Source organism: Phaenicophaeus curvirostris, chromosome 3, assembly GCF_032191515.1.
Source record: "Phaenicophaeus curvirostris isolate KB17595 chromosome 3, BPBGC_Pcur_1.0, whole genome shotgun sequence".
Taxonomy (NCBI): Eukaryota; Metazoa; Chordata; class Aves; order Cuculiformes; family Cuculidae; genus Phaenicophaeus; species Phaenicophaeus curvirostris.
In genome coordinates, this window is record NC_091394.1 from 431,975 (window position 1) to 454,711 (window position 22,737).

The 22,737-nt window shown below is 41.4% G+C and overlaps 1 protein-coding gene across 2 annotated transcripts in view; it reads left to right on the forward strand.

The window, feature by feature from the left end:
- LDLRAD4 (low density lipoprotein receptor class A domain containing 4) overlaps positions 1–22,737 on the forward strand; it is a 211,917-nt gene that overhangs the window by 50,145 nt on the left and 139,035 nt on the right. For both annotated transcript variants that reach the window (XM_069853253.1, XM_069853252.1), the window contains one exon: positions 16,602–16,742. In XM_069853253.1, coding sequence (XP_069709354.1) covers positions 16,602–16,742 — 141 coding nt within the window. The remainder of the gene's footprint in view (positions 1–16,601; positions 16,743–22,737) is intronic.

Consider the following 22,737-nt stretch of genomic DNA (forward strand, 5'->3'; position numbering starts at 1 on the left):
GACCCATTGATACTAGTGGCTGAACTGGCAATAAAATAAAATGGCTGTTTTGGTTCTAATAGCAATTTAAGCCAAGAGTTACTGGTCTCTGTTCACTTTTAGTTCCTCTTAAAATTATCCTTCCCTAACAGACTGGGGAGTAAAGTAATAAACCAAAGGCAATCTGTAGCTAGATTCAGTTGCCTGCTATTTGTGCTTTTATTTTTATTCCTCTTCAAAGCCTTTCTCAGGGCGTTGGGGGCCCAGCATGTTCATCATGACGGCTGCAGCAGAAGTCTCAGAGCAGTTCTTTCAAACCATTATACCTTTCTCATAAATTAGTAATTTAACAGTGCAATTTTATTTTTTTTTTAATTCCGAACTACCCCAAAGCCATTGTGAAATGGCAGCTGTCTCGGGCAGGCCTAATTCCACGTCCTCCAGGGTGGAGAGATGGCAGGGTCATGGACAATTGACATAAACTGTGACGCACAATGTTTTAGACAGAGTTCATGGCAGCTTTCCATCATTATGATGCTTACATACCCTGCTAACGTTCTTTTCCTTCTCGCAGAGATAGAGCATTTTTATTTATTTGACTACTTTAATTTGAAATAGTTGGGAAGACGTCATCGGAGACAAAGACATCCTTGTGTACTGGTGCAAGAAATTTATAATTTTTCCTTCCTACTGAAATCTGGGTCCTTTCAGTCTTGTAGTGAACATGAGCTTTATTACTGACTTCATAGAGTATGGAGATTAGATTCTGAATGAAGTCATGGATATAGGAAGAATATGGATTATTCTTCTAAGAGAATATTGCTCAGTTTTGTCTTTAGATTCTTTATCTGCTTTAGGAAATGAAAGATAAAGCTCTACTAGCCAATTCAACAGTGCTAGTTATATACTGACATAATTGTTCTTCATAGATGGTTGAAAAGAGACACTTGGAACCATATCTGAACAACAAAAAGTGACTTTTCAGTCAAGGTGAGACATGGAAGTGTTTGGTTTTACTTTTTCTTTCATAGGGATACATGTCTGGACTAAATGGAAGTAAGTGAGAGCATCATATCTCATCTGAGAGCTGTCCGGGTGGCACAGTTGAAACACTGGCCAGTTTCCGTTGAGAAAATGTGTACAGACAACAGAAATAAAGTAAGAGTTGATGAGATTTAAAAGGTCTGATGGAGCCAAAAAATTATTAAAATTATTAACCAGCAGAGATTCTCCTTAACACTGAGACACCTGATAATTTTGCTCAATTTGCTAGTACCTTCCTTCTTACAGTTGTCACAGGTTTTACATACCTGGATCATTTCACAGACACATCATCGTCATCGTTCCAGCTTTAGATATGCTGAGAAAAGCCAACTTCCCAAGCTTCATAGAGACTGGAGAAAAACTGCAGCTAAGAAAACAATTCTTATTTTCTTGTTTCAAGATCTTAAGAAATCTTCTGTGGCTCTTCAGGAAGAAAAATGCCTAGAGTTATTACTTAACACAGCATAATAGTATTTCTCCTTGGATCTTTTGGCACACAACCTTATTCATTCCCTTCGTGCTGCTCCACGTTGGGAGAGCATCTGTATTTTACAAGGCTGTCTCTCATACTTCACAAGTATAATAGTGCAGTACTGCAGGATGTTCTCTCTTACAGCAACCAGGATAGTCAGCAAATCTCTTTTCTCCCGAACATTACATGAAGATAATTGAGGCCAGTCCTCTTGTTTGGCCTGCTGATTTTGTATGCAGACATCAAGTATCAAAAATGGAAGCTGGAAAACAGTGCCACAGTCAGGCAGGCGTGTTCCATGTGTGCTTGGAATGTGCTTTTTTGCCCCACAATGTTTAATGCACATCATAAATTATATAATACATTGTTGAAATATGGATTCAAAATCAGATGATACTCTGTTCGAAATTAAAAAAAAAAAAAGTGTTTCTAATTGACCCACAGGAATTTCCATGTAAAATAAGCCAATACTTTTGAGATGATTCTGTATTGAGGCTTTGAACTCTATATTGTTCCTATATTTGAGGAGCATGAAATAATTCACACGCTGAGTACTTTGTGAAGGAATCTTAGGGTCAATACTTCTACGTTCTAGGCCAGACATTGCTTCAAAACTTGGACTACCATGCTTATGCTCCAAGTTTGCTGCTAGGTATGTTCATGTGGCAGTATATGTACATAATGGTATGAATCAAAGGTGAGCTTTGTTAGGAAAGACTATACAAAGACCGAGTTTTTTGTTCTTTGCTTTTATTTCTTTGTAAGGTATTTGACTGTACGTTGTGAAGAAAGAAATTATTTTAAAAGAATGGAACCCCAGCGTAATTCTTTTATTGATCAGGTTATGCTTTCCTTGTTTTGCTGTTGATATATGGCTTGAGAAAAGAAAAATTGGAAGATGCTTACTGAAATCTTTATGCAGAAGGCAAGATGTAGGCTGCTGATTGCTAAGCGTTTGATATAAATAAGCTTTAATTGAAATAAATATGTGAAGCCCCATTAAAGTTGAAGATCTGATCTAGAGAGTTTTAAAGTGATTTAAGGAGCATTCCTCTCTAATCTCAGTTGCTCAGTTTTCACCATTTAGGTACTTGTAATAATTCTCTACTTTTTCTCTCCATGGGATAAGAGAGTCTGAAATACTTAATGTTTTAAAAAGTACGAAGGGGCAAAGCATTCCTCTCTTTTTTTAATGTTCCTTTTATATCTTCCAGTATCTGTACACATACATAGTATCTCTCCACAATCTAGTCTATATAGATCACAGTGTCAAAGAAAAAAGCGAGCAAGATATTTAAAATACATGTTTAGGAGTTTAATTCAGTGAAACTGAGTTATCATTAAAGTACGTATGACTAGCCCTCAAGATTTCAAAAATGGGGCAGACCACTAAACATCAGTGTCTTAGCAGGAAGGCACCTAGCCTGCTGTATCCGTTGTCCATTTCTTTGATACTTACACTTTTAATACTGGTTTTGTATGCAGTTTTAAGTATGCAAATTCATCCCATCTTTCACATCATCAGACAGATTCTTTTTTTTACCCAAGTTTTGTCTCATACAATTGCAATTTTAAAAAGCTGCAGGATGGTGATTCTCTGAAAGACTCTAGTCTGCCGTTTAGAAATTAAAAATAGAATTAATTCTTTCCTCTAGTGAGTGCCTCTCTAACACCCAGTATTTTTAAATGTTTGCCCCAACTTAGTAATTTAAGTGCTGAAAGAACAGCATCCTACGGCTGTATTCCCTAGAAATTGCCATGGAAATAAAAAAAAAGTGATGATTTACTGTCCTGAGAAATAATGTTGAGGACCAGAACAAAACTGCATCCATCTAGTCTGACAATAGCAGCTCTGCCACTACTTTGCTTTCCAAGAATAAGCAGATGCTTTGCTGTATCATGACACACGAATGTTGATGTTTTAGTCACAAGACAATATAGTTTTTCTTTTATTAGCGGTATTCTTAATGTATGCTTGCCGAATTATTTTTTTTTTGTTACATATCTTTGGCAAAAGTAAGTGTGTGAGGTCCTGTTTGGAAATCTAGAAAACACGTTTAAAGCAAAACTATATTCTCTCTCAAATGTGCTACTATTTAAGCAACTGCAATGTATTCTGTAGGCTGCAAGTTCTTACGTTCACACATGCATATCTGTTTATATTTAAATGAACATGCTCATCTCTTTTAATTGGTTAATCCCGCTTGGAAGCCTCTTACGGCCACATACCGTGTACCAGTAAGTATCACATGGTGTGGTTTTTGTTTAAAATTGGTAACCTTCTCAAAAACCCTTGTACATAGTTCTTGTAAGGATTTTTTTTTATGTTTCGTATAACCCTTACGTGTTATGGACTGAGCTTCCTACCCTTTCGAACGACCTTTTATCAGGGTGTATAGTCCAGCCATCATTGCTTCTGTCATCTGTCTCTTTGATAATATGCACACATCAAATAATTTGAGTAAGATGAGTTACTGCATGAAGTGCCAAGACATATTTCAGTATTATTTTCCCACTGTTATTAATTATGACTTGTCTATCTAGTTTGTTCCTAATCCACTGTAACAGAAAGTACAAAGGCCATTGCTGAAGTACTTTACGGGAAAGGCTTTTCTTTAAGACTGCAAAGAACAGGCGGTGTTCACACACTGGAAGCCGCATCTCGGCTCAGACCATCCAGACAACAGGTTTGGTGCACAAGCTTACAAAAATGTGCTAACATGTTCACAGTGTTTATTTAATTGTAGTCTTTTTTATATACCAATAAAAAGCTGAGAGCCTAATTGGGCTAAGAAAAAATATCAGGGAGCCCTGTGTTACACTGTTCTAGAGTTTCTCTCACCTTTGAATTTGATCCCAAATACTTGTGGGCTAGATTGCTCTTTACATTACCTTGGTAGCTGTTGAAATTCCTTTTTCTTTCTTGAGGATGTATGATCATTTTTTTTTAATTTCATCTTTTCTGAATGCAGTGCCTGCAAATCATAAGATGTTTTTAATCTGCAGCCTGGATTTTACTTCTGGAGAAGTATTTTTTGATATGTTAGTATAACATTTAATAGTAATACATTTTATGTTTTAAAGGACTAGTTCCTAATGACAAGGAAGGTGAATCTGTTTAGGTGGTGGTTCTTAGTGTCTCAGTATAATTTTTTAAGCTGAAGGAACATCAGTTAGAGGCATGTGGTGGAACACAAGGAAGCGGTGACAAGTATTTCCTTTGCTTTTTGGTTGAAAATTAGCAGCGTATTTCTGCTGTATTAGCTGGCTTTTTCTCTTTACTATGAGCTTCCTATTTCAAGTTTTCTGAGGAAAGGCCAGGTCTATAAAACTGACCTTGGTTTAATTATGTTGACTTCATAAAAACACAGAAAATTGTCACTGTCTCTGAACAGATTACTGATAATGAGCTGGTGCAATATGATAAAACTACCTTGTCCACATTTAAAACACAATTAGCTGCTCCTGAGTTACCGACGCTCTGACTATTTTTCTGTTTCATGGATGGTATTGTTTTGGGTGATTCTCTATGTTCAGCACATCACTTGTATAATTTTTATTATAACATGCTTTAATTTGTCACTGGTATACTGATAGCTTAAGCTGTAACTGGAGATTTGTCCTATTCCATCTCTTATCCCTACCCAAAAACTTCTGTAGGGCTTCTGACAGATGCACAGTGGCAGATTAAAATCAGGTGGCTGAAATGGTTGTGGCTATCAGCCGCCGACCCTGTCTCTCTGGCAGGCACTGCTGTCTCACGGCTGGCAGGCTTGGTCTGCATGTCAACCATGGCAGTTCCCACTCCAGTTTATGAAGATAAACCACAGACAGAAATAATGTCCAGAAGAGCCCTAGGCTTGAGCTAATGTGTCAGGACTTTGGGGTGTGGTTTGGAGATCAGGTGCTGCTTGACTCTCAAGTGCAATTTATGTTTTACTAGTGAAGCTGGCTTCACCTGTCAGCGGCCCCCGGAGCCCAGGTCACCCCTGTACAACGTGCGTGCCAGGCTGGCTCTCCCGCAGGTGTGCTGGTACTGTGGGCTCCAGGCGTCCGGGGTGAACAAGACAGTGCTCCTTGTGCAAACATGTTTTTTGGAAGAAGCAAGGATACTTAACTTCTCGAAGACAGCTGTGCCAAGCAGGGTTCCAGGCTGTGCAGCTCCACCCAAGGCAGATGTGCAGTTATCAGCTGTGAAGCCAAGCCCTTCCCATCACACCTGGCTGCTCTGGCACCCTCCTTACACCCTCAGCGCCCTGCTCCAGTCTCAGGGTTCCCTGTTCACCACTCTGCTGCTCAATCAGTGGGTTGGTGCTTGGACTGTGGAGACAACCTGATTCAAATGGACCAGCTGAGAAGCCCCTTAGTTATTCTCTCTCCTTCCAGAGAAGCAGCCACACGTGGTTGGGAACCACAGCCCATTGCAGAGGGCGTCTGTGCCCCCGTGTTGGGCAGCGGTGCCAGCCCAAAGCGGTTGCTCATGGGGATGCAGTTCCAGTTTGTTTATGTTTGTTCTCACGTGGAGTGTGGTCATGGCCTGAGCTTGAAAACTAGAGGCTCTGTTGATCCACAGGTTTTGCATCATGTCTGGCTTGTGCCTATTTATTAGGTGCTTTATCACCTAAGCACGCATTTTATTTGCGAAGTTGAATGCAGACTGGGGAAGGAAAGCTGTTTGTTTTGGTTTTCTGTGTCACTAAGTTTCCCCAGATACATCATGGTGCATGGACAGACTCAGAACAGTCTGGCGTGTTAATTGTATGTTCATGTTCACAACTAGAAATGCACTGTCCTAAGTGCACTGTTAGTTTTTATATGGTACATTTTCAACAACAGAAACATTTATAAGGTTATGATTTGTTTGGGATGCAGTCTTTTCTGCATAGTCTACATTGTAAGCACTCTGGCCAAGGAAATTATGAAATAATCTTGGTTAAATAGCTGTTACATGGTCAAATATGTTGCTGATGTGTTAACAAAATTGCATAGAATCATAGAATCGTAGAATAACCAGGTTGGAAGAGACCCGCCGGATCATCGAGTCCAAGCATGATTCTAGTGTGAAAGAATCTTTATTGAAACTGTGCTGCATAGATTGCTAAATGAGGCACTCTCAACACATAAAAATACTAACCTTACTAACTGCTTTACGTTCACTTTTCTTCCCTCTTGTCTGTGTGTCCTGTGCCCTGAATGCTGGGAGCACTCAGGGACAGAAGAGTGGTTGTAGTAACAGCTGCCCTTGACAGCACAGATACCTGAAAGTGAAATGGAAATTCTTGTGTGAAAGTGAAGGGGGAGCAGCCTTCATCGCCTTTCCCCACCACAGCTGATCCACCTCTTCCCTACTGTCCCAGCATGGCTTGGGCTGTTACTCTGGCATCGCTGGAGTCTCACAGTGTCTGTGCCTTTTAGTTATTTTGGAGTGTTTTCAGAGACTTTCCTGACACAGACAATGGAAAGATAATTGCAATATTTTTGTTTTGCAGTTTTTGTTTCCATAAAAGTAGAAGAGAATTTCCTGGGATGAAGAATTGCACTTTTGTAGCCTGAGGGTGTTCTTCCCACTCACCATCACAGGCTTGCTGCGTGCAGCCAACATGGGAGGGTTTCTCCAAGAGATTTATAGTGGAAAATTTTAGGCAAACCAAACGACTACCAGCCCTGCTATATGGAAATGCATATAGATGGGAGTCTATGCATTTGCACTGCAGCACATATTTGAGAGGGAGTGTTCATGGAAATTAACTGGAGGAGGAGGCGAGGGGTAGAAAAGAGGAATTTCCTAATAGGAAAATTGTTTCTTTTTTAAAGGCTCTAGCCATAAAGCCCCATCCTTCTGGGAAAGGTACTAAGGTAAATAAAATGTGTGACTCATTTTTTAGGTAGAGCTGAATAAAGACTGAAGAATTAAATAATGATACAAGACAGTACTAGTTTGTAAAAAACACAGCCTGTGCTGCACAGGGCAAGCCACTGAGAACAATCTGGCTGTACTCCTTGTATTATTTTGCTTGTGTTTTTTGTTATGTGAACACTGAGGCATAGTGACCTGACTTAGATATTTTTTAATGAATAGACTAAAGGAGAAATCAGTTTTAAAGTACAAACCTCAACAGTGAGAAGGTACTTACTTCAGGAACGTTCAGATCTCCGCAGGTGTGGATTGGAGGTGTGGATATCATGTTACGGATGATAAAAAAACTTGTCATTACTCACATTAATGTGCATTGCACAATTCTGATGCCATTGAGAAATGAAAGGAGAACTTGCTGATTAAAATCTGGAATTCATGTTACAGTGGAATCTCCCTAACTGTCCTGCATCTTGACACATAGTAAATGCATTTGTTTCCTCTTACATTTTATGCAGAGTATGTGAAAGAAGACACGTAAAAAAATACTGACATCAGTATTAGGTTGACATCTTCTGCACAGCCACCTGAAACATGCTATTCTCTTGCCTGCATTGTACATTAGTTGCTTGGGAAGTCAAGTTCATAGGTGTATTCTCAGATCCCTTCTTAACATTCCATGATTGTAGATGAGAACGGCCTTTACTCTGTATTTCAGTGCCTCCCAGGAGAGCTAACTGGAAATAGTTCCTATCTTAGAGGGGTCACAGTCTGAAGTAATCTTACCTAATTTAATAACAGAGAACATAAAGACAGCGCTTCTTCCCACCAATCATCCCGTTTCCCCCAGCCCCTAGATACTCACTGAGTGTTGCAATAATTGTTGTGTCCTCGTCTGGGCCCATTGTTAGGACTGTAGTCAAAACTTAGCAATGCCTCTTCAAAGTGACATGGTTTAGTCTGTGTTTCTCTGGATTCAAAGGCTGTGATATTATCTGCTAAAATGGTCTAGTCTCGAGCTATTTGCTATGTAAACAATATTTGAAGCTGCTACAGTAACAAGATCTTTTATTTTATATTTCTCTATGTAGCGCTCTACAAACCTGGTGAGTGACACTGCTTGTGATTATTAAAGATTTCTTAAGATGAAAACCAACTAAGACAATTTAAAAATATTTACCATCATTCAGGAATTCTTTGAATTGTGGTTAAGGGGAACTAGACATTAAAAAAATCTCATTTGCACATACCCTTTACTTCTCATCAGCACTTGCCCATGATAATGACGTTGTGCTTGACAAAATTTATAAGGTACATATTTAATGTATTTTTAATTGACTCCCCATGTAATTTCACAACTGAAAATGAGTGTCATTAACTGAGTCACCGATGCGCCTTCCCCATACTTGATTAGGAAAGCTCTGCTCGTATATATAGAAATGTTGGGGGGAGGCGGGGGGTCCCCTGGGGTCTGTCAGGGCAGGGCTGGCAGCTCCCAGCCAGGAGCGGGGCAGTGGGGGCTCTGGGGGCAGCTCCAGCCCTGGGCATCGGCCACCTCCCTGAGGGGATGTGATGGGCTGGGACGTGAGTGGGTCTGGCTCGCCACGGTGGTCCCTGCTTTGCCCCTGCATTGAACTGGGAGAAACGCAGAGCCTTCTTGTGTCTTGTGGAAACTCATCCCTTGTAGGTTGTTCCTTCTCGGGAGCAGGAGGGAAGGTATGCCTTGTCGGCACCCTGGCAGCCACACGTGTCTGCCATGGCACTCTGTCCTTCTTCTTGTGGGCTCTGTCCCTTCTCATGGGTCGAAAACAAGACCATGTCTCGATTGAGTTGTTGGCACTGAAGCAGGTCCCCAAGCCAGGGAATGCAGCGCACGAGGTGCTGGGAGGATGTTTCTGCAGAAGCTTTGTGGCTGTAGAAGACGTCAGGCTGCTTTGGTGGGGATATAAAGGAGGCTTTACGCAAGCGTGGGCAAGGGGACGCAATTCTTGAGTTCTGTTGGGAAGTTCTGGTGTTTCAGTGCTATGTGGGCGTAAACAAGCAGATCGTTTCCAGGTCTGGGAAAGCAAGCAGCTATAAGGGCAGAACATACAAACCTGTACTCTGATCCTTGCTGTCTTATGGAAAGATAAATAATAACTAAAACAGAAAAGGTCATCCATGAAGTTGGCAATAAAAGAACCTTTCCGTTATTTGCCTTTCCCTGTTGTAGCATAACTGGCTGTTTGGGTGAACCCGGTGGTCTTTGAGGTCGCCTTGGATAGGCTTGTCCATTTGAGGTGAGAGCTGTTACGTGAACCGTCAGCGTCTCGTTCTCAGAGCGACCTGCTCAGAGAAGCTTCTTGTCGTCACTGGGAGGCTCTGGAATCTCCCTGTGTGGGCAAGAGGGTGGCTGAGTGACAGCCAGTCTCTTTAATGTAGTATAGATGTGATTAAGTTTCCTGTGCTAATGAAAATTCTCCTTGTATGCCCCACTTGACTTTGGGAAGACACCTTTCTGTTTCTTTTCACACCAGAGACAGGTATATATGGGGAAGAAAGATCACAGGCGATAGCAAACACCCTTGGCAAATCTCAAAATAAAGGAAGTCTTTCAGTTGTCCCCGCAGTGTCTAATGTAATTTCATGCAGGCTATTAATTAAGATAAGCTTAGCCAAGTGTCCTAACCCTGAACTTTGGAACTGAACAGTGGATATCACTACCTATGCGTAGGAATATTGTGTTTGCTTCCTTTAGCTCCTGGCATAAATAGTAACTAGTTAAAGGGCATAGCTTCAGGCTTTGCCTAAGAAGAAGATGAAAAGATAATTGCTGGATAAGCAAGCGGGCATGGGGGACTGCAAGAGGGTAGCAGCTCAGCAAATGAGACGGTTTAGAACCATTAACAATCTTCTTTCAATCAGTCTGGTTTTAAGGCTGTAATCTCTCCTGGGCAGAGAAGGTCTCTCGGTCTCTGCATCGTGCGGCTCTGAGGACAGAATCCCCTGTCCTGCGTGACGCCGTGGGCCGGCGCGGGCCGGCCTCTGACCGGGCTTACAGCTCTGCTTCTTACTCTGCATAAGCCGATCCGCTTTCATTTTTGCTGGTATTCTGCTTGGCATTCTTTTTATGAAGTGTTTTTTTGTTTGGTAAAGACCTACTTATCCCTCCTTTCCCTGCGCCAATGGAGGTTTATTAGATTGCATGGCAGCCTGCCATCTTCCTTATTAAGCAAGCTTTTTGCCAAATAAACATGTTCCTTGTGTACGCTGCCTCCTATTTGTGATTTACTTCCCATTATAAAGCTACAATCTACAATATTAAAAAAAAAAATACACAGACAGATGTTTATCAGAGGTTGAACAGGGTTTTATTGTACTGATTCTGGTATTTGTGGTCTCTATTGCTTTAATCTCTAGTGAAGTGTGCTTCCTCTTACCCTCCCCAATTTACTACTTCTGCCTCTTGTTACCTTTGTAAGAGGTGAGGATGCCCTTTAAATATATTATTTTTCAGGCTGTTACGTGTTGCAGTATGAACAGGAGTATGAAGTATGATGGCATGCTTAAAACTTTATGTAAGAAATTAGAAATTAGGAGCCTTTATGTAAGAAATTAGAAATTAGGCCTTTTTTCTGGAGATCTAGATCCGCCTGAAGGCAAAGAGATTTTCCCCTTGCATGTACATGATGCCAGCAGGGTATTTGATCACCCTCTGCTGGCTGTGCTGCCAGGGCTGCTACCAGTTCGCTGGATTTTGGGAGAGCGCCTTTGCACTCTGGTGAAGTCCCAGACGTCACTTAGGATTTGTGCATCTGAACTGTTACTACAGTTTAGCCACAACAGTTTGAGATCACTGGCTGTGTATACAGTTTTTTGGGTTTTATTCGAATGGATGGAATAGAATTCTGCCCCTGGGTCAGATAATCATCTCAGACCCGTTAAATAAAAAGCTCTGACATGCATCATAACAGTGGCCTAAACCCCCATATTTTTTCAATATGACACTTCATCACTTTTTTTTTACTTGGCCTGTGGTTAGACTTACATTACAAAAACAAACAGCACTTAGCTATAATTAAAAATGCCCTGCAGTAAGTAGGATGACAAAACAATGGGAATGCTCTTCATATGGATGAAGTCAAGTGTAAATGAAGTCTAAAAGAATTAAGCTGAATGCGAGGATAAAATTATCTTGTTGGATAGGCACAGAAAGTGTAAAATAAACCTACCAAATACAGTAGATCTTGCATTTCACGGTAAAGAAACTCTGATCAGAGACGGTTTTTATATCATGAGGCAAATCCATCTTTTGCTGCTGCAGATGAAACATAACCTTCAATTAACAATTTGAAGTTCAGTCATATACTAACGGGTATTTGTGTGTAGACGTTTATACATACAAGCATCTACCTTGAACATGTGAGCAATATATTTATTTATACTACTTGCATAGAGTTTGTAAAGATAGGAAATGTCCATAGTAGTATTCTAAGTATTCCTTTTTTTTTTCAAGGAAGTCTAGTTCTACTTGGAAGTATGCTTATTAAAACTTTGTGTTGAAGAATCATTATATTGGCAAGAAAAATTTAAAAATTATATTGCAGACATAATTATGACGTAAGTAAAACAGAATTCTAAGAAGGGGTGGTTTTTTTCAGTCCTTAGGAGCTGTCATCTTGCTTCAGGTTTAGCCAAGGCAGAGCCTTGCTGACCAACCTACTGATGTTTCACTAATTGCCACTTGAAAATGAAGAGGAAAACTGTCTAGCTTTGAAACATGAAAGAAAGATCATGCTGGCTTGTTTTCAGAATGGGAGCTTCCCCCCTCTTCTTGTCTAGGCAAGCCAGGTACAAGACTTTGTACTGAAAAGGACTCTCTGGTATGTCATTAGGCACATTGGTCTAGCCTGGACTGGATTTCCCTGTGGAGCGTTTAGAGGTCGCTCCTAATATTTTGGTGCAGATGTCTGCAGGTTGATTTACTAACTTCCAGTTTCATGATACTCTTTAATACATGCTTTCTACTATCTCCATCAACCTGACTTTGATACGCTTTGCTTTACAAGGAAGGGTTCTCTTCTGGTTTTAATAAAAGCCCACACTGTTTAAATGCATTTACTAGGCAAACTACTCTAGGGTTCTGAATTTTCATTTACAAGTTACAAATACCTGATGCTAAGTATGTTCCATGTTCAGAGGCATTTGTATTCTCATCGAATAATCTCTTTAATTAATTTGCCCCATCCCTACAATACATTTTTCCCCTGAGTATTTCCTTCAGACTTCAACAGAGCGTGATGACGTGGGGTAAGTTTTGAGCTTCTAGGTCCTCCGTTAGATCTCAGATGTTGTTAGATTTACAAGTTAATTTTGCCCATGTGTGTGTTGTGGGTTGATCCCAGCGAGCAGCTGAGCACCCGCACCACTGCTCGCTCACCACTCCCCCTGCCTCACAGAACAGGGGAGAGAGCAGGAAGATGGACAGCAAAGGCAGTTTAATAAGTGAAGGAAAGAGGAGGAAAAAGCAGGTCACACAAAGGCCGTCCCTCAGCACCTCCCATGAGTAGATCAATGCCCAGCCAATGGGAAGAAAACTACTTGGTTATTATTGATGAGCATGATGCTTCATGGCATGGAGGATCCTTTTGGTTGTGGTCAGTTGTCCGGGCCGTGTCACCTCCCAGCCACTTGCCCACCTCCTCTTTGCCCCTTGAGAGTAGCTGAGTGAGAAAAATAGGAGACCTCAATGCTGTGCAGTTACTGCTCAGCAACAGCCGAAACCCTGGTGTGCTGTCAGCACGATTCTGGTCAGAAATCCAAAACCAGACCAGAGGGGCTATTTCGAAGGACGTTATCTCCATCCCAGCCAAACACAGTACAGGATGGCTGCTTTTTTTGCAAACAGATTTGTTGAGAGATAACAAGGCAAGGTGATTTTGACAACACTTGCCATTTTAAAGTCAACACAGAATTTGTGTCGTATTGTGAGCAACCTTCCAGTCAGTGTGGGCGCTGAGAGGCCTGATGATTCTTTTTTTAATGCACCTTGACAAAGGTTCACGTGTCTGAGGGAAGGAGGAAATAGCCATAACATTTTACAAGGAAAGTTGATTGAGTCTGTATTTTTAGTCCAAATTTTGATGTGGTCTATTATCTAGGACAAAAAAGCTCCTTAAAGCACAAATTCTTTCCTCTGGTTCGTCCTCTTATGGTAACGTTAGTTAAAACCCAGAACTTTAAGACTTTAATAGAGCTACTAAAAATGTAATGCTTTATTTGGTCATTTGTCTGAAGGCTGTATAAGCTTGTGGCAAACAGAAACCTGAAGTTTTTAGCTTTAATTGCCTTTGGTTGACATCTTGCTGGAGCATTTTATATCAGCCATGGGGGAAGCGTGGAAGGCTTTGCATTAGGGCTCAGCACAAAGACACAGGAAAGAATTAAGTACTGTGGCCAAAGTAACATGCCAAGTGTTCTTAATTCAAGCAATAGAGTGTTTGATATTTATCTTTCAAACAGAAGCAGTATGTCCTTTACCACTATTAATTTCACCTTGCGTTATATTCCTCATTTAGGATACCTGGAAAGTTTGAACCCTTTCAAGCCAACTTTTCTAGTCTTCCAAGGCAGCTTTGTACTTTTCTTATGCTAGTTTCTTACTTCATGAAGTCGCAGAAATGAGTCCTAAAGTGTTGTAATTATCAGATTGCTAATATTAAGACCGATCTTTTAAGTCTCCTTTCCAAAAGTAACTGTTAATGACCTTAGTTCCTCGGGTATCAAAGGCTTATTCTGTTTGATTATTGTATTTTTATACTCTATACTCAAAACAGAAAACCTAATCTCTTGAATTGCTCTTCAGTTCTTTATTGTAGCAGAGAAGGACGAGGAGACAAAGGAGCAGGGAAAAATATTTTGTTTGTACAATATTTTATTCTACAATTCGAACAGTTCAAGTACTACAGGATTGGACTGAAAAAGCTTAAATCTTGAGGACCTTGTTTAAGCAAGTACTCACTGGTTTTTAAATGCAGTTTGACCAAATGAAAGAGAAAAATGCATTCCCCTCCCCCATGGTATGAAATTATTGTTTTTCTTGCTTTTGCTTATATTTCTAAGTAGCATTTTATGTGTTACACATGCTGATGCATATATTTTTGCAGCATCAGATTCTTGCTGGTATGTGTACCAAAATGTCATTAAGACTCCTAATGAAAAGTGTTCAGAATGAATTCTGCAAATCACTTTTACCTACAAAGCAAACTCGCCAAGAAAAGTTATTTCGTTCCTTTTTCCCCAATTTATTTGTCCTCTCCTTTGCTATTGCAGTGACTGTGTAACACATCAGGTATGTGTGGGTGAATATCACATCTTAGTACCTGTCTTACGGGCTTTATAGAATTAGACGTTCTGTCATCTCAGTTCAGAGTGAGTCCAAGTGCTGTTAAGATTCAAAGAAAGTCTCTTATTAATACATTGAGTGTGATCTGTGCTATAGCGCTATGTGTTTGCTGGGGAGGACCAGAGAGCTCTCTCAAACAGAATCAGCCAACCCAAACTGCAGCCTTAGGGAAGCTCAGGGTTCAGGGAGCTTTAATAAGCTGTTTGTGAATGTTTCTAATTCTGTCCACTTTGCCTCTGCTTGTGAATGACAATTGCCAGAATTTGTAAACATGCTGGGAGTATAATCATTAAATTATAATTTGTCTAGATAGAATATGTCCTCTGTTCTATACATGTAGTGAATTTAACTTTGGAACAAGCTTAATGAGAAAGCTTTTTATAATGGCATTTATATTTTTGTGAACATTCCTTAATTACATCTGAAATACTTACTTTAAAGCTTTGTTTCTGGCAGTGACATTTAAATGATCAGTTTACCAGAAGGGTGATGGAATTTTAATTGTCAGCCATAATAGACATCTTTACTATATAATGCCTTATTTAAACACTGAGGTGTTACAGCTTCAGACAGAGGACAAGTCAGTCAAAATGAAGCCCTGTCTGACTGGGCTCTGAAAATTAAAGAAAAACCATCCAAGATGAGAAGGCACTGGACTGTATTTCCCATGCAAAACTACCCCTGGTTAGTTCTTTACCAGTAAACAAAAGGCCAGGGATGGAGGTAACATCACATCTATCTGAAGGGGTAACTGTGCAGCTCTCCTGTTGGTGTAAACTTTGAGTGGGAGACAAGGTAAGGAGATTTTCTTGATGAGCTGGAGATGGGTCTAGCGAGGTGTCTTACACAGGATTAGTTAGCCAGCCTGCATCCTATTGCAGAGAAAGGGACAGAAGTAAGAAGGAACTTGATGTAACAAAGTTTTTGTTTAAATGCGTGTTCTCATGGGAATTGTTCTCATGATGGAACCATATTTAGGGGAAACCGTTGATTTGTGTTTTAAAGTGCCATTGAGGCACTTTTAAAAGATTTCAGAAGTTTCCTGACTTTGTAAAGCAAACTGGCATGTGGGAATGCAACGTGCAGGTACTGAGTGCTTGACTGTAGTTAGCTGGGAGACTGGCAAATTGGCTTTGGGAAGGTAGTTAAGGAATAATGGTCTGTGTCTGGACAGAATTGTTCCTGGTTGCAAACTATACTGGTGTCTTACAGCTGATGCTGCTTTACATTGTGCAAGACTTTTTTTTAATGTGGGACAATTATTTTTATTCACAGTGCTGTCTTACCCCTGATATTCAAGGTGCCATACAAACATGTATGAGAACCCAGTCTTTGTCCAAAGTGAACTGTAATCAATGTGAACTACAAAAAAATATTGTCTGTTTTCGAAGAAGCAGCACCTGAATTTCTCCAAATGGCAAATCTGGTTTACTAGTGGATTGATTCTGGTGATCTGGAATGTGTCACATTATTTTACATGCAATGCTACAAATACTTTATCATAGAATAGCTAGGGTTGGAAGGGACCTTAAAGCCCATCCAGTTCCACCCCCCTGCCCTGGGCAGGGACACCCCCCCAGCCCAGGCTGCCCTAGGCCCATCCAGCCCGGCCTTGGACCCCTCCAGGGACGGGGCAGCCACAGCTCCCCTGGGCAACCTGGGCCAGGGCCTCCCCACCCTCAGCGTGAAGAAATTCTTCCTTATGTCCATTATTTATGTCCTTATGCCTTATTATTTATTTTGGTGTTAAAATGCCAGAAAAACACCCACCACAATATTGCCTGTAATGTCAGTCATTCTAGCAGTGAAGGAGGTAAGCGTCACTTTCCTCACAAATTTTTTTTGTTGTTTCTTTTCTTGCCTTTCAGAGTGCAAATTCACCTGTGCCAGTGGCAAATGCTTGTATCTTGGTTCATTGATTTGTAACCAACAGAATGACTGTGGGGATAACAGCGATGAAGAGAACTGTCTGCTTGTAACAGAGCATCCACCTCCAGGGATCTTTAGCTGTAAGTACTGGCTCCGTACGTGCGTCTATGTATGTATGTATGTCAAAGATGTCTGTTTACCATGGAAATCAGAATGTTCAGAAACTTGCTCCGCTGTATGATATCTGAGGGGGATGAGACAGTAAGTAAATACTGTTTTTGTCAGAACCAGCAGTGATTTGTAACACGGTTTCCCTAGATTCCTAAACCTAGAAAGCTGTAGTTATGCAAAAGGACTTATGCAGCAGACAATGAGGTTGTAATCATACAGGTCACACGTAGCTTCTGAGAAAGAAAGAGTAGCATTTAAATGTTAAATAATTTGTTTTCTGAGGTTCTAAAAAATATTTTATGCTTTGTCTATGTGGCAGTATTGATACGCTATTAGGACTATTAGGAATGTTGTAACCTTTCCAGTCATCATTCCTATTAATCAAGCATATTTTATTAGTACTCAGATCAGCATTGTTTGGTAGGTTGCTAAGCTTTTTTAGGTATATATTTAAAATAGTTGCTATTCATAGAATCATAGAATAACCAGGTTGGAAGAGACCCACCGGATCATCGAGTCCAACCATTCCTATCAAACACTAAACCATGTCCCTCAGCACCTCGTCCACCCGTCCCTTAAACCCCTCCAGGGAAGGTGAATCACCCACCTCCCTGGGCAGCCTGTTCCAGTGCCCAATGACCCTTTCTGTGAAAAATTTTTTCTTGATGTCCAGCCTAAATCTCCCCCGGTGGAGCTTGAGGCCATTCCCTCTTGTCCTGTCCCCTGTCCCTTGGGAGAAGAGCCCATCTCCCTCCTCTCCGCAACCTCCTTTCAGGTAGTTGTAGAGAGCAATGAGGTCTCCCCTCAGCCTCCTCTTCTCCAGGCTAAACACCCCCAGCTCTCTCAGCCGCTCCTCTTGTTCTCCAGCCCCCTCACCAGCTTCGTTGCTCTTCTCTGGACTCGCTCCAGAGCCTCAACATCCTTCTTGTGGTGAGGGGCCCAGAACTGAACACAGGATTCAAGGAGCGGTCTCACCAGTGCCGAGTCCAGAGGGAACTTGCCAAACTAACCTGATCGCCTTCTATGACAAAGTGGCTCGGCTGCTGGATGAGGGAAAGGCTGTGGATGTATCTTCCTGGACTTCAGTAAAGCCTTTGACACAGTTTCTCACAGCATTCTGCTTCAGAAACTGTCACCTCTGGCCTGGACCTCACCTTTATCCTGGAGAAGAGGAGGCTGAGGGGTGACCTCATTGCTCTCTACAACTACCTAAAAGGAGGTTGTGGAGAGGAGGGTGCTGGGCTCTTCTCCCAAGTGACAGGGGACAGGACGAGAGGGAATGGCCTCAAGCTCCACCAGGGGAGGTTCAGGCTGGACATCAGGAAAAAATTTTTCATGGAAAGGGTCATTGGTCCCTGTCAGAGGCTGCCCAGGGAGGGGGTTGAGTCACCTTCCCTGGAGGGGTTTAAAAGACGGGTGGATGAGGTGCTGAGGGACATGGGTTAGTGTTTGATAGGAATGGTTGGACTCGATGATCCGGTGGGTCTTTTCCAATTCAGTGATTCTGTGATATATGCCTTTCATCCTCTAACCTCCAAATGAACATGTTTCTGAGTGCTATACTATAAGTTTTTAAATCTTGTACTTAGCAGATGGAGGGAAGGATGTTGCTGAAAAACAGGAGTTGGGTCCTCACAGGTGGTGGCCCTGTAAGACTGCAGTGTAACAGTGGCACCCCGTGAGTTCCTAGGTAGAACACCAAAAGCCTCCTTCAGCATTGAGGTGCGATAGCCAGAGCACCAGTGGTTTTTCAGTGTCTTATCCCTGTAGCAGTTGTTCAGTAATAACAGCAGCATGATGGCACCACATGCTCTCCTTTTTCTCAAAAGGTTTTTGGCCTGTAGAAATGGTTACTTGCTTGATGCAGGATCTGCAAACTTTCTGGTCTCCCCCTAAGGCACATCCCTCCCTTCAGTCATTGCAGTAGTTTGAGAACATGAAACCTGGCATGCCTGAAATACAGTGGTGCTGGGGAGCTGGTTGGTTGTTCTCCTTGCCTCCGGCATTGTTAAGGTTATCCAGAGCAAACACAACAAAATGTGTCTTCAAAAATTCTTCAGTGGCAGGTTTCCTACTGCACAGGAGCTTTGGTTGATGTATTTCGTGATCCTGTCTTTGGAAAGTTGTATAGGTCAAAGTGGTGGCATTTGTCTCGCTTTTTGGTGGTCATGGAGAAAAATTGCTTCCTTCTCAAATAAGACTTTTACAGACCTGAGGACTGTTATCACCCATCTGTCAGTTATCCTGTGAGTGGGTCTAAAAAAAAAGACCAAAACCCAAGTTCCTTCACATGAATTATGTTTCCTTAAATCTGTTATATTTCTTCATTTTCTCTTGACTCCTTCTAAAATACTTGATTTATTGCTAGGAGCATTTGGAAGCATTTAACTTCTGCTTACCTTGTGGCAGAGAGAGTGGTTCATTATTTGTTGTGTTTGGGTATATTGATCATGACTGTACTTTATCATCGCAATAGGTACTGTGCTGCAAGTTCTGGCAAGTAAAAGGACTTCAATTTTTAAATACAAAAACCCAAAATCCAGTCAAATAGGGTCCTTATGGTGAAACAAAGGGAAAAAAAATCACAGCCAGATGGAAAAATAATACAATCATAAACAGTATTTAAAACAAATGAGGATTAGTGATATTTATCAAGTTCCGGCTATTAAACAGGCTGTTACATGGTAGAAATCAGTGCCAATTGGTAGTAGGAAAGAGCATTACTGTGGTTGTGGCAGTTAGTTGTGTTGGCTTATTCTAGCCTTGAAAAAATGTTTCTAGAATACTTGTTGACGTGAGATCCCCAGGTCTTAGAGAGATGACGTGTTGAATTAAGAAACTTGTGCGTGCTTTTGCTCAATGATTTTAATGGGGATCCCTACTGGAGTACAGCAGAGATGATGAGGCTACCTTCTAACACAGAAGTACATGAATTTGTTGCCATCTAATTAGTGACAAGACAGTAATACAGCTCAATAAGAAGAAAATGAGGCTTTAAAAAAAAGCCACTTGAGGAATTTTAAAGCTGAAATTTCTTTCTGGTCAGTGTTACTTGTCAGCTCTGTTCTTGCATCTTCTTGCTTGTGCGTGTTCTTGAGTGGCAGGGGGAAAGTGTTTAAAGCAGCCACATGTAAGTGTGGGCTGGTCTGTGTCCCAGCAGCGTGGCCTGTTTCTCCCTGGACCTGCTCTGGTCTTTACCTAGAGCATGTTGGTGCCGCTGTGGAATGCCTTCCCCTCGGCTGTTTCTCATTTCACAGGAGTACATAGACTGCCCCCAAATGATGTCTAAATAAATACGTTTTTATGTTGAAGTTCTGCTTCAGTTTATTTAAGCAGTATGTGCCACGTTAGTGGTAGCCCATATTTTCTGGCTGCTGAAGCATTTCTCATTTGTGTTCTTGCCAGCAGCAAAATCCAGAATGTCTCATTGGAGCTTATTGTTTAGTTTAGTCAAGTTGCATGAGCAGTGGTATAGAAAATATTGTTTTGTGTGTGACCTTCTCGCAGGATCTCGTGATTATAGAAGACGCTATCTCATTGTGTTAGAGGAGTTTAAATCTCCCAGACTTAGTCTTCCTCTCTCCTTAGTATTCTTATCTGGCTCCAGTGTGAAAGCTGCTAATTCAATCTTTTAAATGTTGCTACTGAACTTAGTAAGATGTCTCGTGTGTGCAAAGTTAAACGAAACGTGTATTTCTGCAGCCCTTCAGTTTTATGAGTTTTCCTCTACTGACTTCTAGGTAGAGCTTCTTTATGCTGCTACGCAGGCAATTTAGTTTTTATAGCACAGAGGAGTGAGAGAGCAGCCAGGGAAAATCTGCTATGGGATATATTAGCTAGTGTATGTTGGAGCCTCATTTTAGACACCACCAGCAGAAGTGCTGGAGGTTTTAGTTGGTTGAAATACATGCTAACGCATTTAGGCCAAGCAAGTGAAGGTAACAGCTTGCTTGGTTTACGTAGGCATTTTTAACACAAGTTTGGTGATGCATGTTAAAATGTACCTCTGCCTCCTCAGTGAAGACACCCTGGGGTCGCTGCATGTTTCCCGACAAGTAGCCTCTTCCAAAATATCCCGTGTCAGGTTTTGGTAGATCCACTTGCTGTTTTTATTTTCATCAACTATAAAGACTTATTGATTGAGATAATGGAGATGACTGTTCTTTTAACACTGCTTGGAGGTCAAGGGTGTATTTGATGGCACAAAACCAAAGTAGGAAAAATGAGATGAAGAGTAGGATTTTGAACATTGCAGACTTGGTCTCGGCAGCAGCTTGCCATTTCACAGGACCTGCAAAATTTGGACTCTGAGGAACTGAAACAATGTGCCTGCTTTTAGCGGGACACAGTTCATTTGTTTGAGCATTTCCTTTTGTTTCGCAACAAACGATCCGCCTGCCTTGTCCTGCTAAAAGTAAATTAGATTTTGAAATGGGAAGTGTAGTCTGTTGTCTGTTTACAGACTGCAGTATCGAAGTCATGTCTAATTGAGAAGGGTTGTGATGGTGGAGATTTTAGTTCTTTAATTGTTTGATGGAAAACAGTCTGTACGTGTTCATAAGCATATGAAACACAAATATTGACGTGCATGAGAATTTGAAGGGGAATAAAATAAGAGAGAACAAATCCTTCTTGTCATGTGAAAATTATGTCTACATCAAATTTCAAGCTGACAGCATTGATGGAGGTGATGTGTCATGGCTGTTTTGGCTTTGAAGAGTTTGCTGTAGGAGTTCATTTTCCTCTGCAAGGTAAAAAACCCAAACAAATCAAATATATTGCTCTCCCTTTCACCACCCCCACCTACTTCTGTCAGCTCTGAGCCTTGTAGGGATCTGCAGGGGGTTGGAGAATGAGTCTGTTTTAAAAACAAAAAGCTCAATCAAAGGAAAATATTTTGTTTAAAGAGACCTTTGGCATCCCCCTCTGACTGTGACACCGAATTTGCACAGATAAAAACAACCGCTTAGATTTACATTTTGATTGTGCTTCTGCTTTCATGTGTACCGGGCTGTCCCACTTCAGGTGAAATTTATCCATTTCTTTAAATATTTAGCAGTCTAGCATTGATGTTAATGAAAGTCTGGCACTGCTATTTTGAGCATTGCAACAATGATAGTAATTTTCAGTGTCAGATTACGGCTTCTCGAAGGAAAAGGGAGATGGGAGGAGGGAAGAGCAGAAAAAAAAATGTTTCGGGTCTAATAGAGTTTGTCATCAGCCTGGCTGTGCCAGACAGATGGATCATGAATACTGTCTAGACGCTCTCTGCCTGAGTGGAGCTGTGGTCTCTAAGGACAAGCAATGAGACGCCGGCTTAAGTGACTGGGGAAAGTCAGAAGGCGCTCCCCTCTAATCGGATGGGGATCCGGGCTGATCCTGCCCTGCTGGTGCTGGGAGACAGTTAATACCGATCGCAGCCAAAACTTGGCTATCACGAGGTTTTCGCCAGGGTTGGGGGAAGGAGAGGGATGGTGTTACGACGCTATTGATTTCTGCTGCATCTGCCTGGGGACTGTGGGGCGGTTTAGCTGGGAGTATAGATCTTGGGAGGGAGGGGATTGGGAGAGCCATCATCTGACCATGAAGCACAGACATAAAACTGCTCAGTCACCTTATTTATTGATTGGTTTAGTTATATTATACTCTTGAAAATGCTTATTCACTTGCTTATTTTCCTTGATTTGGCCCACTTGTTCCGAAGGATTCGACTCTTCTCCCTCCCTGGGGCTCCGTATGTCCCTGACTGTTAAGATGAGGTTAACTCAGGCTGCCTACGGTTTGGAAAGGAGAAAGTGTGTTACCCAGGTGAGACCCGTGGCCCAGGGCAGATCTTGCACTGTTTAGTGATCTCTCATGCTGTTAGTTGTCCTTTCTCTGTCATTAAGCACAAATAATGATATGGAAATAAAAATTTCTGATACAGACAGAATAATATGTATTTATTTGACTAGTGGAGTTCTA